General features: G+C 34.2%; 1 protein-coding gene across 2 annotated transcripts; it reads right to left on the bottom strand.

The window, feature by feature from the left end:
- Positions 1 to 2,046: 2,046 nt before the first annotated feature.
- LOC112741892 (CLIP-associated protein) lies at positions 2,047 to 15,418 on the bottom strand. Of its 2 annotated transcripts, none has more exons than XR_011871930.1 (21): positions 14,554 to 15,302; positions 12,546 to 12,701; positions 12,350 to 12,412; positions 11,825 to 11,893; positions 11,490 to 11,655; positions 9,499 to 9,660; positions 8,893 to 8,990; positions 8,359 to 8,433; positions 8,212 to 8,280; positions 8,050 to 8,135; positions 7,862 to 7,979; positions 7,572 to 7,670; positions 7,141 to 7,498; positions 5,193 to 6,991; positions 4,689 to 4,790; positions 4,201 to 4,305; positions 3,988 to 4,062; positions 3,840 to 3,908; positions 3,651 to 3,733; positions 2,688 to 2,789; positions 2,047 to 2,505 (listed from the first exon to the last, which is right to left on the bottom strand). XR_011871930.1 is itself a non-coding variant. In XM_025791072.3 (21 exons), exons 1-21 carry the CDS (start codon positions 14,905 to 14,907, stop codon positions 2,344 to 2,346), a joined length of 4,356 nt encoding a protein of 1,451 aa, XP_025646857.1. In that variant the 5' UTR covers positions 14,908 to 15,418; the 3' UTR covers positions 2,047 to 2,343. The 2 variants fall into 2 exon arrangements, 1 of the variants encoding a protein (XP_025646857.1); XM_025791072.3 differs by having other exon boundaries at positions 3,651 to 3,719; positions 14,554 to 15,418.
- Positions 15,419 to 16,141: the final 723 nt, after the last annotated feature.

The following is a 16,141-nucleotide window of genomic DNA, read 5'->3' as shown; positions in this document are numbered from 1 at the left end:
AATTTGGATTTATTTGTGTGTTAATTGATATTCACTTGATACTACTGATAAGTATTAACCAAATTTTTTAATTCTTAAATAATTTCGATTCATTTCTTAGTTTATTTGAGTTTCATTTGGATCCATAAATGAATTCGATGTGTTTTTGTTGATGATTGAGTCTTTTTGGCTGCTTGTTCAAAATTGAACTAATTGAATGGAATGTAATAGAATCTAATGCAATTGAATAAAGTGATAATGAATAATTTTATTCTTTTTTACTAAAAAAATTTGGTCAATACTTATCAATAGCATCAAGTAAACTTCAATTAGTATACAAATAAACCGAAATTAGTTTAGATTTGAACAAACAGTTAAAAAGGCTCAATCATTAACAAAAATACATCAAATTCATTTTTGGATCCAAAAGAACCTCAATTAAACTAAAAAATAAACCGAAATTACTTAAAGAATAAAAAATTTAGTCAATACTTATCAGTAGCATCAAGTGAATTTCAATTAACACACAAATGAACCGAAACAAACTAAAAAATGAATTGAAATTATTTAATAATGGCATCAGAGAAAATCAGAACTAATAGAGATTTTAGCAAAATGTTGGTGTTATTGGTGATGACGATAACAAAAAAAAAAGAAAAAGAAGAAGACACAACATTGGGGGGAGGAGGAGGAGGAAAAGGAGGAAGAAGAAGAACCTGTGTGCGCGAAGAAGAAGGAAGAGGAAGAGGAGGAGGAGGAAGAGGATGAGAAGGAGAAAGAAACAGAGAAGGAGAAAGAAACGGAGACGGAGAAGGAGAAGGAGACGCGTGATTTTTTTTTTTTTTGGAAAGAGAAAACAAGTTCAACACACTCGGTGGAGCGCACAAAGACAGAATTATAGCCAAGCAACTCCTATGTTATCTCCGGCATAGCCATCAACAACATGAGTAAGCTTTCACACCACTCCCTAGAGCAACAAAAGGACCTAGCAACACACTCCACCACATCCGTTGTCTTGTTCTAAAAATTGAAATCATTTTTATACAGCTAGATATTTCCATATAACTGAGAAGAAGCTCACTAACCAATTTTTTTGCATGTTTTTTTTAAAGGCATCGTCTTCCAACTCTCAAAGTGCTCTTTTATGGAGCCTGGGATGCTCCAAACCCGAGCCATATGATTAATCTATGCGCACCACACCTGTCAAGTAAACTCACACATAACAAACAGATGTTGAACTAATTCAACTTTCTTGTTACACATAACACAAATATTATCACTCTATTCAATGATGCACAATCTACTCAGATGATCCTTTGAGAAATGAGACGCATGATTTAAAAAGTTGTTATAACAATTTAATTAAACTTAATTAAGTATTTTGCTTGGATGTAGAATTTTATTAAAACCTAAAATCTAATTCGTTTTTAAATAAATGTGCCTTTGATTTTGTCGGGGTACGGATTTGCCATAATATAGGGGTTAAAAGATTTTTGTAAAGTTAATTCAAATATTTCAATAATAAAAAACTTTTATCAACCAAAAAAAAAATTAAACTTTTCTTTTCTTGATACTTAAAATTAAGAATTTTATAAGGCAATTCAAAGGGTATGTCTAAAATCAGCCTAACCATTTTTGTGCACATTAGATGCGCTATTTTTTATGAACCATTAGATTTTATTTATAAAGTCTATCAGTACTCCTTTCATAACATTCTTTGATTTTTATTTAATAAAATCTAATGGTTCATAAAAAATGGCGCATTTAATGCGCACAAAATAGTTGGACTGATTTTAGACATACCCCAATTCGAAGAATAGTTCTTCAGCAAAGCATACCCACCCACTCAATATTAGGACTTACGAGAAATTAGGTCCTAACTGCTGAAACCTTTAACTATGAGCCATTTAAGAAAAGTTAACTAATACTATGCTGTATCTTTACATGTCAAAGGCGTAACACACCCAGTCCCGGATTAGGGCTACAGGCAATTAGGCAAAGATGCAACAACATTCATGTAAGAATTACAACTTGAATCTTGGGAAATGAGAAACCAAAACCAAAATATTGAAGCAGCCGAACCAAAGAAAAAGATCATATCCATTATCCAAAGCCATATAATACAATCAATCAATTCAATGTTGATTACAGTTTGCGCTTTGTATTCCCCCGCCAGTACTCTCCAAGTCAAACAATGGCAGGGAAAACGGAAGACCAAAAATACATTTATATCAGACAAAGATGAGGAAAGGAAAGACAATGAAAACACACTAAAAAATTTTCACGAATGCAGATATACAGAATAGACAACACAAAGAATAAGAAAACACTCCAAACCCCACAATTTTCTTCCAGACGAACCAGCTAATCATGAATGGCATCAATTGCTTTTCCTGTTCTAGCCTGCGAGATTCGATTTGCATAAATGGTGACCAACTTCAACTGCGTGCTGTTGAGCCCTTCCAAATATGGCAAGAATGCTTTGCCTAGCATGATATAGATATCAACTAGACAGAAAACAACAGTCTGCACCAATCAACATAGACAAAAAAATGAGAACAATGAAAAAGACAGTTACATAGATAATGGCACGTGAAAACATGCCAAAAATAAATAGCAAGAGAAGTAACACCAATTCCTCTAATTCAAAGAAATCATTTATAGTCACGTTTACCATCCATTTCGTATACTATTAAACATTGATGTACCTTACGAACATCTGCACTCTGGTTTCCAAAAGCTTCAAACAGAGAAGGCAAAAATGAGGGTAACTGAGCCATCAGTTCCTCCTGAGAAAGTTGGCCTACAAGCTGATGAAAATGATGTCCAGGTAATCAATATATATGTTCATTATGAAAATTTAGCTCATGCACACAAAAAGATAGGTCACTGGCTAGTCTGATATGGACCCACCTAAATAACAACAACAACAAAGCCTTCTCTCACTAGGTGGGGTCCGCGATATGGATTTGGATTCTCTAAAGTTTGAATTTCACTTTAGAGAGTAAAGTGTGATCTCTTACCATTTATTTTATAGGTGGGACCAAGAATAAATATGAGAGAGAAACCATTCAAGGGTAGAAGATCACACTTTACTCTGTAAAGTACAAATTTAAAATTTAGAGGATCCAAATTCGAAAGAAAAAGGGAATTACTTTTTAGAATTAGTGATATGATACCCACCTACAATTCTGCTTACTATCACTAAATGATACATTATGTATCTTTTCCTTGGTAAATTTAAAACCGGGACATATGTAATTCGACGCATATAAAAGAATCCAGGAACTTGTGTGAGTATATTGATCCAGCCGTTCTTGACAAAGTCAAACCAATGACATATTGGTTTAACTTATCCATGATTTAAAATTTCAAATATATATACATATAAAAGAAAAAGGGTTAAAATAATGTTTTTATTAAAAATAAGATCAACCCGGTCCAAAGATAACCTTCCTATAAGTATCACCAGCATATTGACATTGGATATGAGTTTAACGGGGACTTTTCCCTATTTGAAGCATCATCATTTCATAGGGATGGGGATACTTCCTAGCTCCTACTAAGAGTCCAAGCAGAAAGAAGCTTTAAAAAATAAGTATGCCAAAGTAGAATTCATTTAAGACATCACTGATAGGAAACCATCATTTGCAGCAAAACTTGATCATTACCTTTGTCAAGCAATTTATGCAAGTAACAAGAGTTTTCTCATCCTCAGTAACCAATAGGGGGACAATAACCTGAAATATTTTAACTATTGATATCATTATTAAGTTAATAAAGTAACCCAAGTCCCATTCATCTGAAATACATTTACAAGCAAGAAGAGCCAACAAGTGAAAAATTCAAGAAATACATACACTTAAACATCTGAATGGATCATGCTGGGATAAAACAATAGTCAGGCAGTGCTCTGCTTCATTTGAGACCTGAAAACAGGACGAAATTTGCTGAAATTAGGAGAAGAATTAACAAGAAGACAAACAAGAACATCACAATGTTGGATACCTTAGGAACTCTATCCTTTGTTACATTAAGCAGCTTTTCAATAACAATTTCGACTGAACTTTCCATGGCATCTTTCTGGAAAGAATAAACAGAAAGATAGAACAACCTCTTATTGTATTCCAAAAAGCCCATAAAAGAAATATGTATGGTTGCATGTACCAATATAGGCAGGGGCAATAAAACAAAGTGGAGTGCATAAAAGGGGGTAAGAACCTGGTTTTTAAGCATTTCAACAAGCATTGAAAGAGCAAGCTCTCTGATTGAGGAATCTGAATCATCCAGCACCTCAAGCACAACTGTCAGAATCTGATTGAAGTACTGCAATGACGATGAAACAAACATCACAAAAGACAAAAAAGAAAAATCTAATATACTGTGCTATGCCGCAATGGTGGTTAACATGATGAAAAAATTAGGACTTAAACTTTTCACAAGCAAAACTTCTCTAACTTCTAATGTCATAGCTGATACAGCAATCAAAGAATTAAAAATGATCATTATATCCAGCTTTAGATGCAATATGTTTTCAAATATAGAAAATGTATATATTATTACTTAATAGTAATATTCATAATGAATTCAAAAACACTTAGACGATAACAGGAAATAACACTGGTATGATTATGAAGTTCAATGAACTAAACTTCCATTCCATTAATCATATAACTTGGGGCCATGAAGGAAGTATTATCAAATCATACCTGTGTCCAAACAGAAGGATCATTTACTATAGATGCTTCAACGAGCTGTTGAAGTGCAGTCTGCTTACTTGAAACAGAACTACCATCATCCCCACTGCATATCTACACAAAAGAAATAAAATATCGTTTTAAAAGCAGGGAAATATAAGTATAGAAACAGCAGCCCAGTGCATGAGACTCCCGAAAACTTATGAAATAAGCACTTCTAGCTGGTGTAGTTAGCTGCAGCATGATGCTATAGTTCTAAACAATGATTCTGATTATGTCTTCAACATGCGCTCTTGGCCGCCATATGGGTTAAAGCACATGACCTTTATTTCTTCATATGTTCTGAAAAGGGATTTCGTTGATAGATACTTTCACTTTCTATATTTTCTGTATTTTTCTGTTCTTAAAACAGTTATCTTACCTCATAACCAAACTCTCAAAATCAAATCTTCGTCATTCCAAAATACAAAATTGTAAAGACAACTGTAACTTTTCTTTTAATAATTTTAAACTCACCATATGAAGAATTTGAGGAATGCTTGGTCCTGTCATGGAGTTAACCTTTACAGCTTCATTTGAGTGATGATTATGGTTCAGCTCAGACAAATGTTCTTTGTCATGTCCAATGCTTTCAGCAGTATTTGAATGTTCTAATGACATAGCATCATTGCCATCAAGATGTGATGACAGACCCTCAAAACTCATGCTACCATCCACTTGTCCAACTTGGCTAGAGTGAAAACCTAAGTTTTGACCTATTGAATTGACCGTGTATGGAAGATTGTTAGTTTTGGAACCAAGAAAGCCACCATTGGAATCGGTTTCAAAATTCTGATATGGTTGTTCCTGGGTTTCATCAGAAGCTGCTTGACCAATACTAGTTTTAACAAGGGTTGAATCTTGGGAACTCCACTTCCTGCCAACATCACTATCTAGTGAACCAGCTGCATACCTACCAAGGTAATGAGTTTTTCTAGACAAACCAACATAACCATCTTCAGACGATGTTCCTGCAGCATCAGATGGATCATAGGAAGACTTTGATCGTTGTCGCTCTTTCTTGTTCTGGAGATAGTTTATTAAGTCTACTTCAATACGAGGGGTGCGTTGTTTAAGAGCTCGTCTCAAAGAGTTCTGTTCCTCGACAGACAAGCCAAGAATATAATTCAGAACAGCAGCTGTATCAAAGTGAGTGTACACGGATATAATGCATGTAATAGCTGCCTCTTTAAGCTTTGTATTTTTATCATGAACCAATGGTGTTAACTTTGTAAGCCATAATTTTAGGATGCCAATGTTAGCAGCACCTTCTGGATTCATTGCATGCTTGTTAAAGGAACTAACTGCAAATTCAATAACAGCCAATTTTGCCTTTGGAGACCGTTGTTCATCCAGTGAGCGCAGCAATGCTGGTAATAGAGAATCTACACTGTATGTTTTACCAACAACTCCAAGAGTTGTTGAACCTGCTTGCTTAACAACATCTTTAGGGTCAATTAATCGAGAAAACACATGAGGTAACATCCGTTCCATATAACCCTCAAAGGGCTTTCGGCATGCAAGAATAATTTCTGCAAGTGTGGAAAGAGCAGCCTGTGCAACTTTATGGTGAGGATCATCCAAGTGCCGGAAAAACAACTTCATTACCTTCTCAAAATTCTGGATTACTTCCTGAATTCCTTTTTGACCTTGCTGCAACAAAGAATGAATATAATTAAAGGCAGAAACCCTAGCAGACCAGCCAGAACCCGAATTAAGCCCTTCATTCAGAGCTTCATGAAGAGATGCTGGTCCATCTGAAAAGTTTGAAATCTCTGCAGGAGATAATTGACTATTGTCAAAACTCCTCCTCCTGCCAGTTGACGATGTACGTGCAGCAACATTCTTTCTCAACAATGGCCTCTGGAAATGAGGTACATAACTACTGTGAGAATCCCTAGCAGTGCCTTCTCTGTATTGTGTATCCATATACTGTCTATCCATGTTGGGGTTCATATATCGCCTAGCCTCTCTGATCTCATTGATTTCGTCAACAGAACTTCTTTCTTGAAATCTTTCAGAAGCTCTTTTACTTGAATATGTTGAAAATGCTGAAGGCGGCTCCGGGCCAACATTACTGTGATATGATAACTTGACAGAATCTTTGGAAGCCTGAATTTGGGCCATTATGTCAGACATACCCAAACCACCATTTCGGTTGCTACCTTTATTGACACCAAAAGAAGTTGAATCCCTTGTTGAAGTGCTAAGCAGACGATTTGATGCAGGGGCAGCAGCAGGGAACGGTGGATCCCGAGATGATGGAGGGTCAACTCCTGCACTAGGGACAATAAGAGATAAATTTAGCCGCTCACAAATAGTTCAAAATCCACACCACAAGCATTTGTAATTATAGAATGACAACAAATCCTGAAAAGTGAAGTTGAGGTAGAAACAAAAATACTGAACAGGTAAACTTTGGTACCTAGATCCAAACTTGATGACCGGAGTGCAGATGAATTACGTTTATCGGACAAATCCAAACCTCTAAGCATGCTTTCAATAGCAGAGACCTTCTGTTTGCTTGCATTCAATACACTTTCCAAACTACGTTCTGTACCTTTACCAAGTGATTTGGCTTGTGAAAAAAGAACACCAGAGGAAACCGATGTCCCTGATGATAGACTTGAACTTCTGTCCATTGCAACAATAGCAGAGGTTCCATAACCAGGTAGATTAGAGGAAGCAGATGCCTGACTAGTTAATGACGTCAGTGCAGTTCTATCACGAACGGAAGGGGATGCATGTCGCCTATGCATTCCTCCATCCTCTTCATTTATTAGCTGCAAGTTATGTTTACCTTAAGCAAATGACTAAGGAAAAGAAAAATAATACTACTGACACCTATATGTGTACCCTTTGAATAGCAGGATCAAATGATGAAAAAAGACGACGGGAGCGCTCAGGCCAAGTTTTTGCAAACATACGGTAGCACATCCTTGCAGTAGACCGCACCTATCATGTTTCATAATCATGTTATAATCATTTTCATGCACATATACCTTGCCACCAATGATGTGGTCGCATGTGCATGTCAAAATGCCGAAATAATACAGAATTTATATTTACCAGTAAGAAGGTATTTAAGTCACAATGCAACAAGGTTTTATATTTACCAAAATTAAATAACCTACAACTAAGAATACCTCACTCATGGCATCTGAAACACAACACCTTATCATATCTTCATACAAATCAGCTGATCGCTGTATTTCTGGTGCATCAGGCCAATGTTCTAGAATCAAAAGTGCATAATCACAACACCTACAATACAAATGATATAATTAAAGCTCAAAGCACTGGCATATCTTTCCTATGAGTAAAAAATACACACCTTGCACGAAGAACTGAACTACGATCATTTTTTGCACAATCAGCTATACGAGGAAGCACACGAGAAACTTTACAGTTACGCAGCATCTGGAGAGTAGAGAACCAAAGTGAAAATGAGATGTTGCAAGGAGATAAAAGACTTCTAATAAGCATAATAAATTACCGTTTTAACACAGTTATCTGCAGATTCTGCAATTACAAGCACAGTAATCACAACCAGCTTCAGAAGGACCTGATTATCAGATAAAGCATTAAGATTCTGAAAATGTAACTATCATCATTGAAGTTCTAGACAAAAGGTTGAACTTACTGGTATGAACATTTCAGCACATGATTCGAAATCTCCTAGGAGGTCCTTTGACAAAAAGCATAATAAATGGCAAGCCTAGAACAAACCAAATACAAACAAAAAGCATTTGTGAATTACTAATAGTCATTAAAGATCAAGGGCAGAACTTTGTGTATAATATGCACTTATGTCTTACATGATAACATTTCAATCCAAGCTAACATAACGCCAATAAAAAATTATGGGTGAAAAGCAAAAGGAGATCACAAAAAAAGAGAGATACATTGTTTCATAGTTTGCTATCTACCTTTCCCGAGTTTATATAGTTGAACACCCTCTAGGTCTGGTTGGAGACAACATATTTTAGGAAAAAAGGAGTACTTCAAAAGGGAATATTCATCAATTCCTTCATTCTATAATGGGAGGTGGAACAAGAAGCTATAACTCATAACTCACCACAATCCAATGCATTCCAATAACATCAATAATTACATAAAGTAATTCTAACAATAATGATACACCGAGAATAGGAAACCAAGTAAAATGTCAGTGTACCTGCTTCACAATGCTAGACCTTCTATCCGATAGTTGGGTGGTTAAAGGTCCAACAAGCTGCTTTAGTAGTCCAGAGAAACTTTGATATTCAGTAGCACCTGATAAGGTGGTATCAAAAGAAATTCAGCATTAATGTCAGAATAAAAAAGCAGATATCATAATTCAAAATATCCATGAACATCAAAATAAAAAAACAAAAAAAGTAAAGCCACCGTCCATTAAAACTTAAAAGATAGAATTTTAGGTGCACCACATGTTTAACTAACAAGCCCCTCCTGTGTGTAAAATCAGGATTACAAAATCCACACTTCTATAAAAGGTGGCTCGCAACAGATGCTTTAACCATCACTAAATTTTTCTCTTTCTTGTCCAACATATACATTTATTTTAATAATTCTCAGTTGAAATAGTTCGATTAATAAAGGCATAATGAACCAATAGCTACAAGTAAAACATCTTTCACATTACACAAAGCTCATATTAAGATATTCTACAACAGCAACTTTTTCCAAAACAGGAGGAACTGAGGAAGTACGTAGTTTGTCCAAGCATATAAAATCCGGTAACATACTACATATTTCTGAGAGGAATACAGAAAACACCTACCTCCCAAAACAAGACCTTCAATTCTCTGCATGGCAGCAATTCTAATTGACCAGTCCTTCTCAGGAACGAGGGTCAATGCAATCTTCTCAATTTCCCTGATTAACTCCTTCTCTGAATACACATTGATAGGATCTATGGGTTTCTCAGTGAGATCACCTTCCCCTGTTCATAATTAACCATCAAACATGATACAGCTTTAGTAAAGAACATTGAAAGTCCAACACTTAGGCTAACCAGGGAACTGAAAGTGTGCATATCAACTTTTTGAAGACATAGAATGTAAACAATATATACTGTGTAACATGAAATTATCCAAATTTGATAGTCTGGATTTTATTAATCTCTTCATAATATTACTTTATCTTCCTAGAATAACTTTACTTCCACCACCAACATCATCTAAATTTTTCCACAATTCGCACTTGAATGCTATAGCTATATTTCTTACTAAAAGAAGTTCGGAGCAAATATCCATCATCTTGATTACTAAAAATTTTAGTACTACAATGTACCGAAGGCAGAATCTGAAAAAATCAAGTAGGCTGAATTGTTGGAATTAGAAACCAGCCAGAACAGTAACAAAATCCCAATTTCTAATTATAGATTGACACCCAACATGACAATAATTACAGCACAAGTTGCCAATTGGAATAGCAAGTAGCCCTCATCATCATGTGTCAAAATTGATATTTTCAAAACTCCTACCAATCATGATATGAATTGAAAGCACTTAGTGATAGAAAACCAACTAACCTAAAATGAAAGAAAAATAGAAGAGACCAAAAAGAAACATTTAGGGGATGATTGGTTTTCTATTTTCATTCTCAATAAAAACAGAAATTATGTTTGGTGGCACACAATTAGAAACGTTTTTGTTGAAAATATTTTCAAAAAATACACAGAAAACTAAAAACTTTGTTTTTACATTTACAGCATTTTCAAGAAATTGCAGCGTATACGATTGATAATGTTTTCATTCGAAAACGCGGGGGTTATTGTTTAATTAGGCTGATTTCAGCCTTTTATGATACAAGGCGCAGGTTTGATCCTACAGGATAACAGTTTTTATTAGGCCTCGCAAGTATTGGACAACCATTTGTTTGTGATTTTCTTATTTCATCTTTTGAAGTTATGTTCAGTTGTTATCACTTTTGCCTTCAAAAATTATTCAACGTTAATTATTATTTATTTATTTAAAATAATATCACCGTACAATTTCAATTCGTTATTCTTTTTGTTCCAATTTAAGTTCAATTTTCTTATACAATAATAAGGTCATTGTATATAAATATAAAAGTTAATCTAGCAACAATATATTCATCTTTTTAAAATTTAATTGAGCTTTAAAAAAAATTCTTGCAATCTAACGGATTTATAAATTATTGTAGTTGATTAATAACTTATTAAATAAAGTATATTTATAATGCTTATATATATATATTAATTAATTAATTTTAGTATTGAAAATTCATTTTGAAAATGGATCAAACAAACATATTTTCACCATTTCCTTAGCTTGAAATACTTCGGCAAACCAACCTTATCCCTACATGTCAACCACAATTTTGTCCAGCACATATCGAATGGTCAATGAGCTATTATTATCACAGGAGTTATAAGGCAAGTAGCCAATCATAGTGCAAGAGAGAAATGGAATATATACATCTAGTCTAGTGTACATAGTGGGAACATGAGAGAGATTTAGTGCAAAATTTTCTTTTCCAAAATACCCTTCATCATATATAATCTATAAAAATATACTTTATAATGTCTAAGACTTGAACCCATAACTTTTTAGTCTTAGTATAAAATACTTACCATCATAACTAATATCACATTTGTTAGTATTGCACATATTTAATTCATAAAAAGATGAACGTGCCTATTAATAAACTAATATGTGGATAAATTATGCACAATACTATAAAAAATTGCTACTATCTGATATACTATCTAACAATTGCTATGAAAAAAATTGCAGACATACTAACCTCCAAAAAGAGAGGTCTCCCTTGATGAAGTTTTAGCCTTTGGGCTACTTTTCTTGGGATTAACACTCAAAGGCTTAATCTCCCCAGTCATATAACCGCTAGAAATACCATCCGAAGGATGAACTTTAGGTTGAATGCCCTCCAGCCGGGCATTAATATCTTTCATCTGAAGCAATAGTGATTTAATAAAAAAGAAGGATGAATCCTCACAGTAGTTATCATGAAAATGCAAAATGAACTCAAAGATCCAAATTAAATATGTGAATTTTTTTGTGGCTGAGTAAAATATTAAATAACAACGAACTCAGGATTTTGGTTCTTCCTTTAACATTTACCAAGGTTGAAGGAAGATTGTGGCGTTGAAGTTCATCACGGAATTGAGACCCAGCTTGAGCATACATCTCCTGTAAAAAAACGAGGATTAAAGAAATGTATTTGGATTTGCCACAAATTTAAATCTCCAAAATCCAAATTAAGTATGACTATGTGATTAAACCAATAATAATGCACTTCAAAGAAAAATCTGATAATAACAACAACAACAACAATCCCATTATCCATAATTTAACAAGTTCCATTAATCCAAAACTTCAGGCTTCTAAAACCTAGATTACGTCAACTCACAAATTCAAAGTTATATCCAGTTAACAAGACCACGTAGAAAAATATATAACAAATTGTGACATCAACCTCAAAAATCGTTTGGCCAATAACCTCCAGTTAAAGTATTCTAACATCAAAACACTTTCTGCAAGGCAGACTTCATTTTTTTTTTCCCAATTTTTTAAAAGTCACTGCCAATATTTTAACATAAAAATGCAGCCCAGTTATACAATATAAAATTCCAACATAAGACATACTTCAATACAAAGGATAGCTGCTTCTCTAACAGCAGGATTTGGATCATTCAGCAAATGCAAAATCTGTCAGTGATCAAACAGGGTTAGCTTTGCATAATAGAGTATTGAACTAATATATATATATATATATATATATATATATATATATATATATATATATATATCACTGCATATTTGTAAAATCCAGTAAACATACAGGAGGGAGAATAGTCCGTTGAAGGGGAAGTTCAGTAGATGAAAATAAACCAATTGCACATGTTACAGTTCGTGAAAACTCCTCTCTGACTCTCCAGCTTTTGCATGTCCAAGCAAAGGCCCCTGCTCTTTCCACAATTATTGTAGGAGAAGAAACCTGCAAATAATAATGGTATCTCAATCACAAAATGAATGGAACGTGAAGAGTCCCCACAAAGTCTTTTAATATTGAATGAGGTCAGCCCAGTGGGATGGAATGACTTCACTAAATACATAGTTCCCACATTATCAACATATAAGTTCTTTGATATTTTCCTGTTAGGACTTAGGACAAACATGCAGAAATGGCATTCTGTGAGATCAGTTAAGATACAGCCAGGACAATTAGATGAACATATTCAAACTCAAACTTCTGTAGAGTATTCAGAGAAATAATGATTTGTCTGGAAATAAATCATAGCCTATTGCCAACATCTCCAACATACATTTTTCTAATGCCTAAAACATGAGCAACGTAGCTTAATACCAAAGTCTAAATTGAGCTACCAAAGAAGCAACATACAATATAAAGCAATCATCCACTCTAACAAGCTTCCATCTTAGCCTGTAAGAATTTAGGAAAAAACTAAATTAAACTCATTCATATCTCATTTCAGACATTCTATTCCAGCAGCAGTTTACTAGTACACATTTTTCTCTGCCCAACAGCTTAAACTTCGGGAAGAGATATATCATCACCACAGCTCCACTCTAATAATAATAACAATTGTTTACTACGTAAACCTAACCAACCACTTCGGTTAGGAAGATTCTTAGGCACTGCACATCATGACACTCCAACAGAATAGCATGGCTGCATACCAGCCTTGACTGATTTCCAATAAGATCACAATTGCGATTAAAAACTTGCAATATTATTCAGAAATAGAAAGTCTTCTATGAATCAATTAGCCACAGATTACCTCATATCCAAGTAATCAATGATAATCGCTTATCAGATTTTCCATTTCTCCAGAATCATAGGACTTTCTAACAGGTTAACTAGAACTAAAAGTGTAGCCTAGAGAAGCATTATAACCAAACGGCAAAGAATGAAACCTTCATGCACAAACATTAAAACTGTGATATGACTTTTAAGTTTAATACCACTGAGCTTTCTCTTCATACACTCAAAGGCTTTATGCCCATTGCCCTTTTTTAACAGTTTTCACTGTCATCTCTCATGGCTGAACAGTCCACAGGACCATAACGTTACAAGCAAGCTAACACAAGCTTTTCCCACTTTCCTTTACACGGATTCTCCTCTGGGCAAGAATCTACTTTTAATAAGGGTGTATTTGGATCATCTGTGAAAATTAATTATTCAACAAGCAATTATAAATGGAATTATTATACCTTTTAAAATTTTTTACTAGATTTACTTTTATATATGATATTGTTCTTTTTTAATAAACCTTTATATATAATTGATTGATGCCTTTTATGATCAATGATTAAAAAAATAATAATAAAATAAGCGTATAGAAGTAAATTAACGTAACGAGTAGTTACCAAAAAAAAAATAACGTAACGAGTTATTTTTGGAATGTAAAAATAAATAAATAAAATAAACTATCCACACAGTAAAGAGGACATGGAATTATCAAAAAGATAAATTAATACGAAGAGATCTGTTTATATGACATTATATTTTAATATATAAGGATATTATATGCATGTATTATGACTTATGCACTTAATAAGTTATTAATTTCAAATCCAAACTAGGCAATTACTAGTGCTCAGATTCACAAATGCTAAAACATAATTTTCCTCCATAATAGATTTTCGTTTAGCATAGATAAACTAATATACTTAAATCTTTTTCAAAATTTATTGAATACTCTCAAGCATATCGAAGTGTATAAGATACAGTTTTTCCACTTACTTACACATCAATACTCTCCCATCACACATAGCTACTTCAATTTCCTCACAAAAATCGCAATCGAATTCCAAAAAACGGTTACCTCCATGAGAGTGAGCAGGAGCCTCCGCGCGGCGTCGCGGACGGGTTGTTTGGCATCGCCAAGGCGGTCGACGACCGCGGGGACGAGCGCATCAAGGTGAAGCTTGAACTGCTCGCCGGAGAGAACGGCGGCGGAAGCAAGCGCCTGAAGTGCACCCTGCGACACCTTGAAGCTGCCACCGCTTCCGCCACCAGCACCGTCCTTCAAGAGATCCAAGCAGCAATTGACAAGCGAAGCTACCTCGGAAGACGTGAGGCTCCTTCTTGAAGCTTCTAGAAGTTCGTGGAGGCGCTCGACTCCGGCCATCCTCTCCTTCGCATCCTTCGCACGCGCCAGCTCTATCGCTTCCTCCATTTTGCCGAACAGAGAGAGGATCGGATCTGGTGCGGGAGGGTTCAGATCTGGCTTCGGGAAACCAGGTTAGTGAGTGTTGAAGTTAGTTACATTGAGCAGTTGCAAATGCAAATGAGAAACGCAAAATGCAAATTGAAATGCAGATGCAAATGCAACAAGATAAAGGGCGATAAATTCGGAAGGAGGAGAGTGCAATTTAGTGTAGTAGAGAGATAGAGCGAGACTAAGATTGACGAGGGAAGAAGATGATGGAATGTGAAGAAATGAAATTGAAATGAGTTACGAGGAGGAAACAGTGTTTAATTGTTTATGCGGTTTTTGTTTTTTCTTTTTCCTTTTCTGTCTCTTTTATTGAGGTTGTTGGTTGGAACTTGGAAATTTAACCAGCCATGTGCTCCTAATCTATGATGTATCATGTATATAATTGTATTCCTAGTGTTGCCTTTTTTTTCTTCAAGTCCAAAAAAAAGGGTGCTGCTTTTGTAGTTTTATTTTTTTTTTTTTTTTAAATGGAGATAAAGTAGACTTGTGAGTTAACATTTAAAATCATCTCTGAATCTTCATTCCCAACCCAAAATAGTCTCTGAATTTTACATTAATTTAATAGGAAAGGTTTAGCTGAATAAGTTTTTCAATTTTTTTTTCTTTTTATATATCTCTTTTTTCCTTTAATTAATTTTTATTGTCTCAAACTATTAAATTAATTTGGTCCAACTTAATTATCAAAAACTTAATTTTAGTTGACAATTTTTAAAATTTTAAATGTGACATATATGAAATAAAATAATTTTAAATTTTATTTTGTATTATATATAAATAATTAATAAAATAATATCAATCTTACTTCAAAGAGACAATTTTACTTTTATGGAGAACTAATTAATTTTTGTTGTCTTACATAAAGTTTCTAATAAATTAAAATTAAACATTAAAATGATAAATTTTAACATTAGTCTCAAATATATGATCCCGCAATAATTAATTTAATATTTTGTAAGACAAAAATAAAATTAAATTAAAATTGAACCTTTAAAATTACAAGTTAAAACATAATTTATTCACACGGGCCTGCTACACATATAAGTAAAAATGTCCTACAAGTTTTACAAATTCTCAATCCATACATCATTCACACGCGCACTCATCTCAGTTTGAATGGAGCGTAAATTGCACGCGCCCCACTCAAACGGTTTCTCTTCGCAAATAGCGCTCCTTAATGGCGCACTCTTCCACT

Source organism: Arachis hypogaea, chromosome 2 (genome assembly GCF_003086295.3).
Source record: "Arachis hypogaea cultivar Tifrunner chromosome 2, arahy.Tifrunner.gnm2.J5K5, whole genome shotgun sequence".
Taxonomy (NCBI): domain Eukaryota; kingdom Viridiplantae; phylum Streptophyta; class Magnoliopsida; order Fabales; family Fabaceae; genus Arachis; species Arachis hypogaea.
The sequence above is the reverse complement of the archived record's forward strand: the minus strand, read 5'-3'. Positions and strand labels throughout refer to the sequence as shown.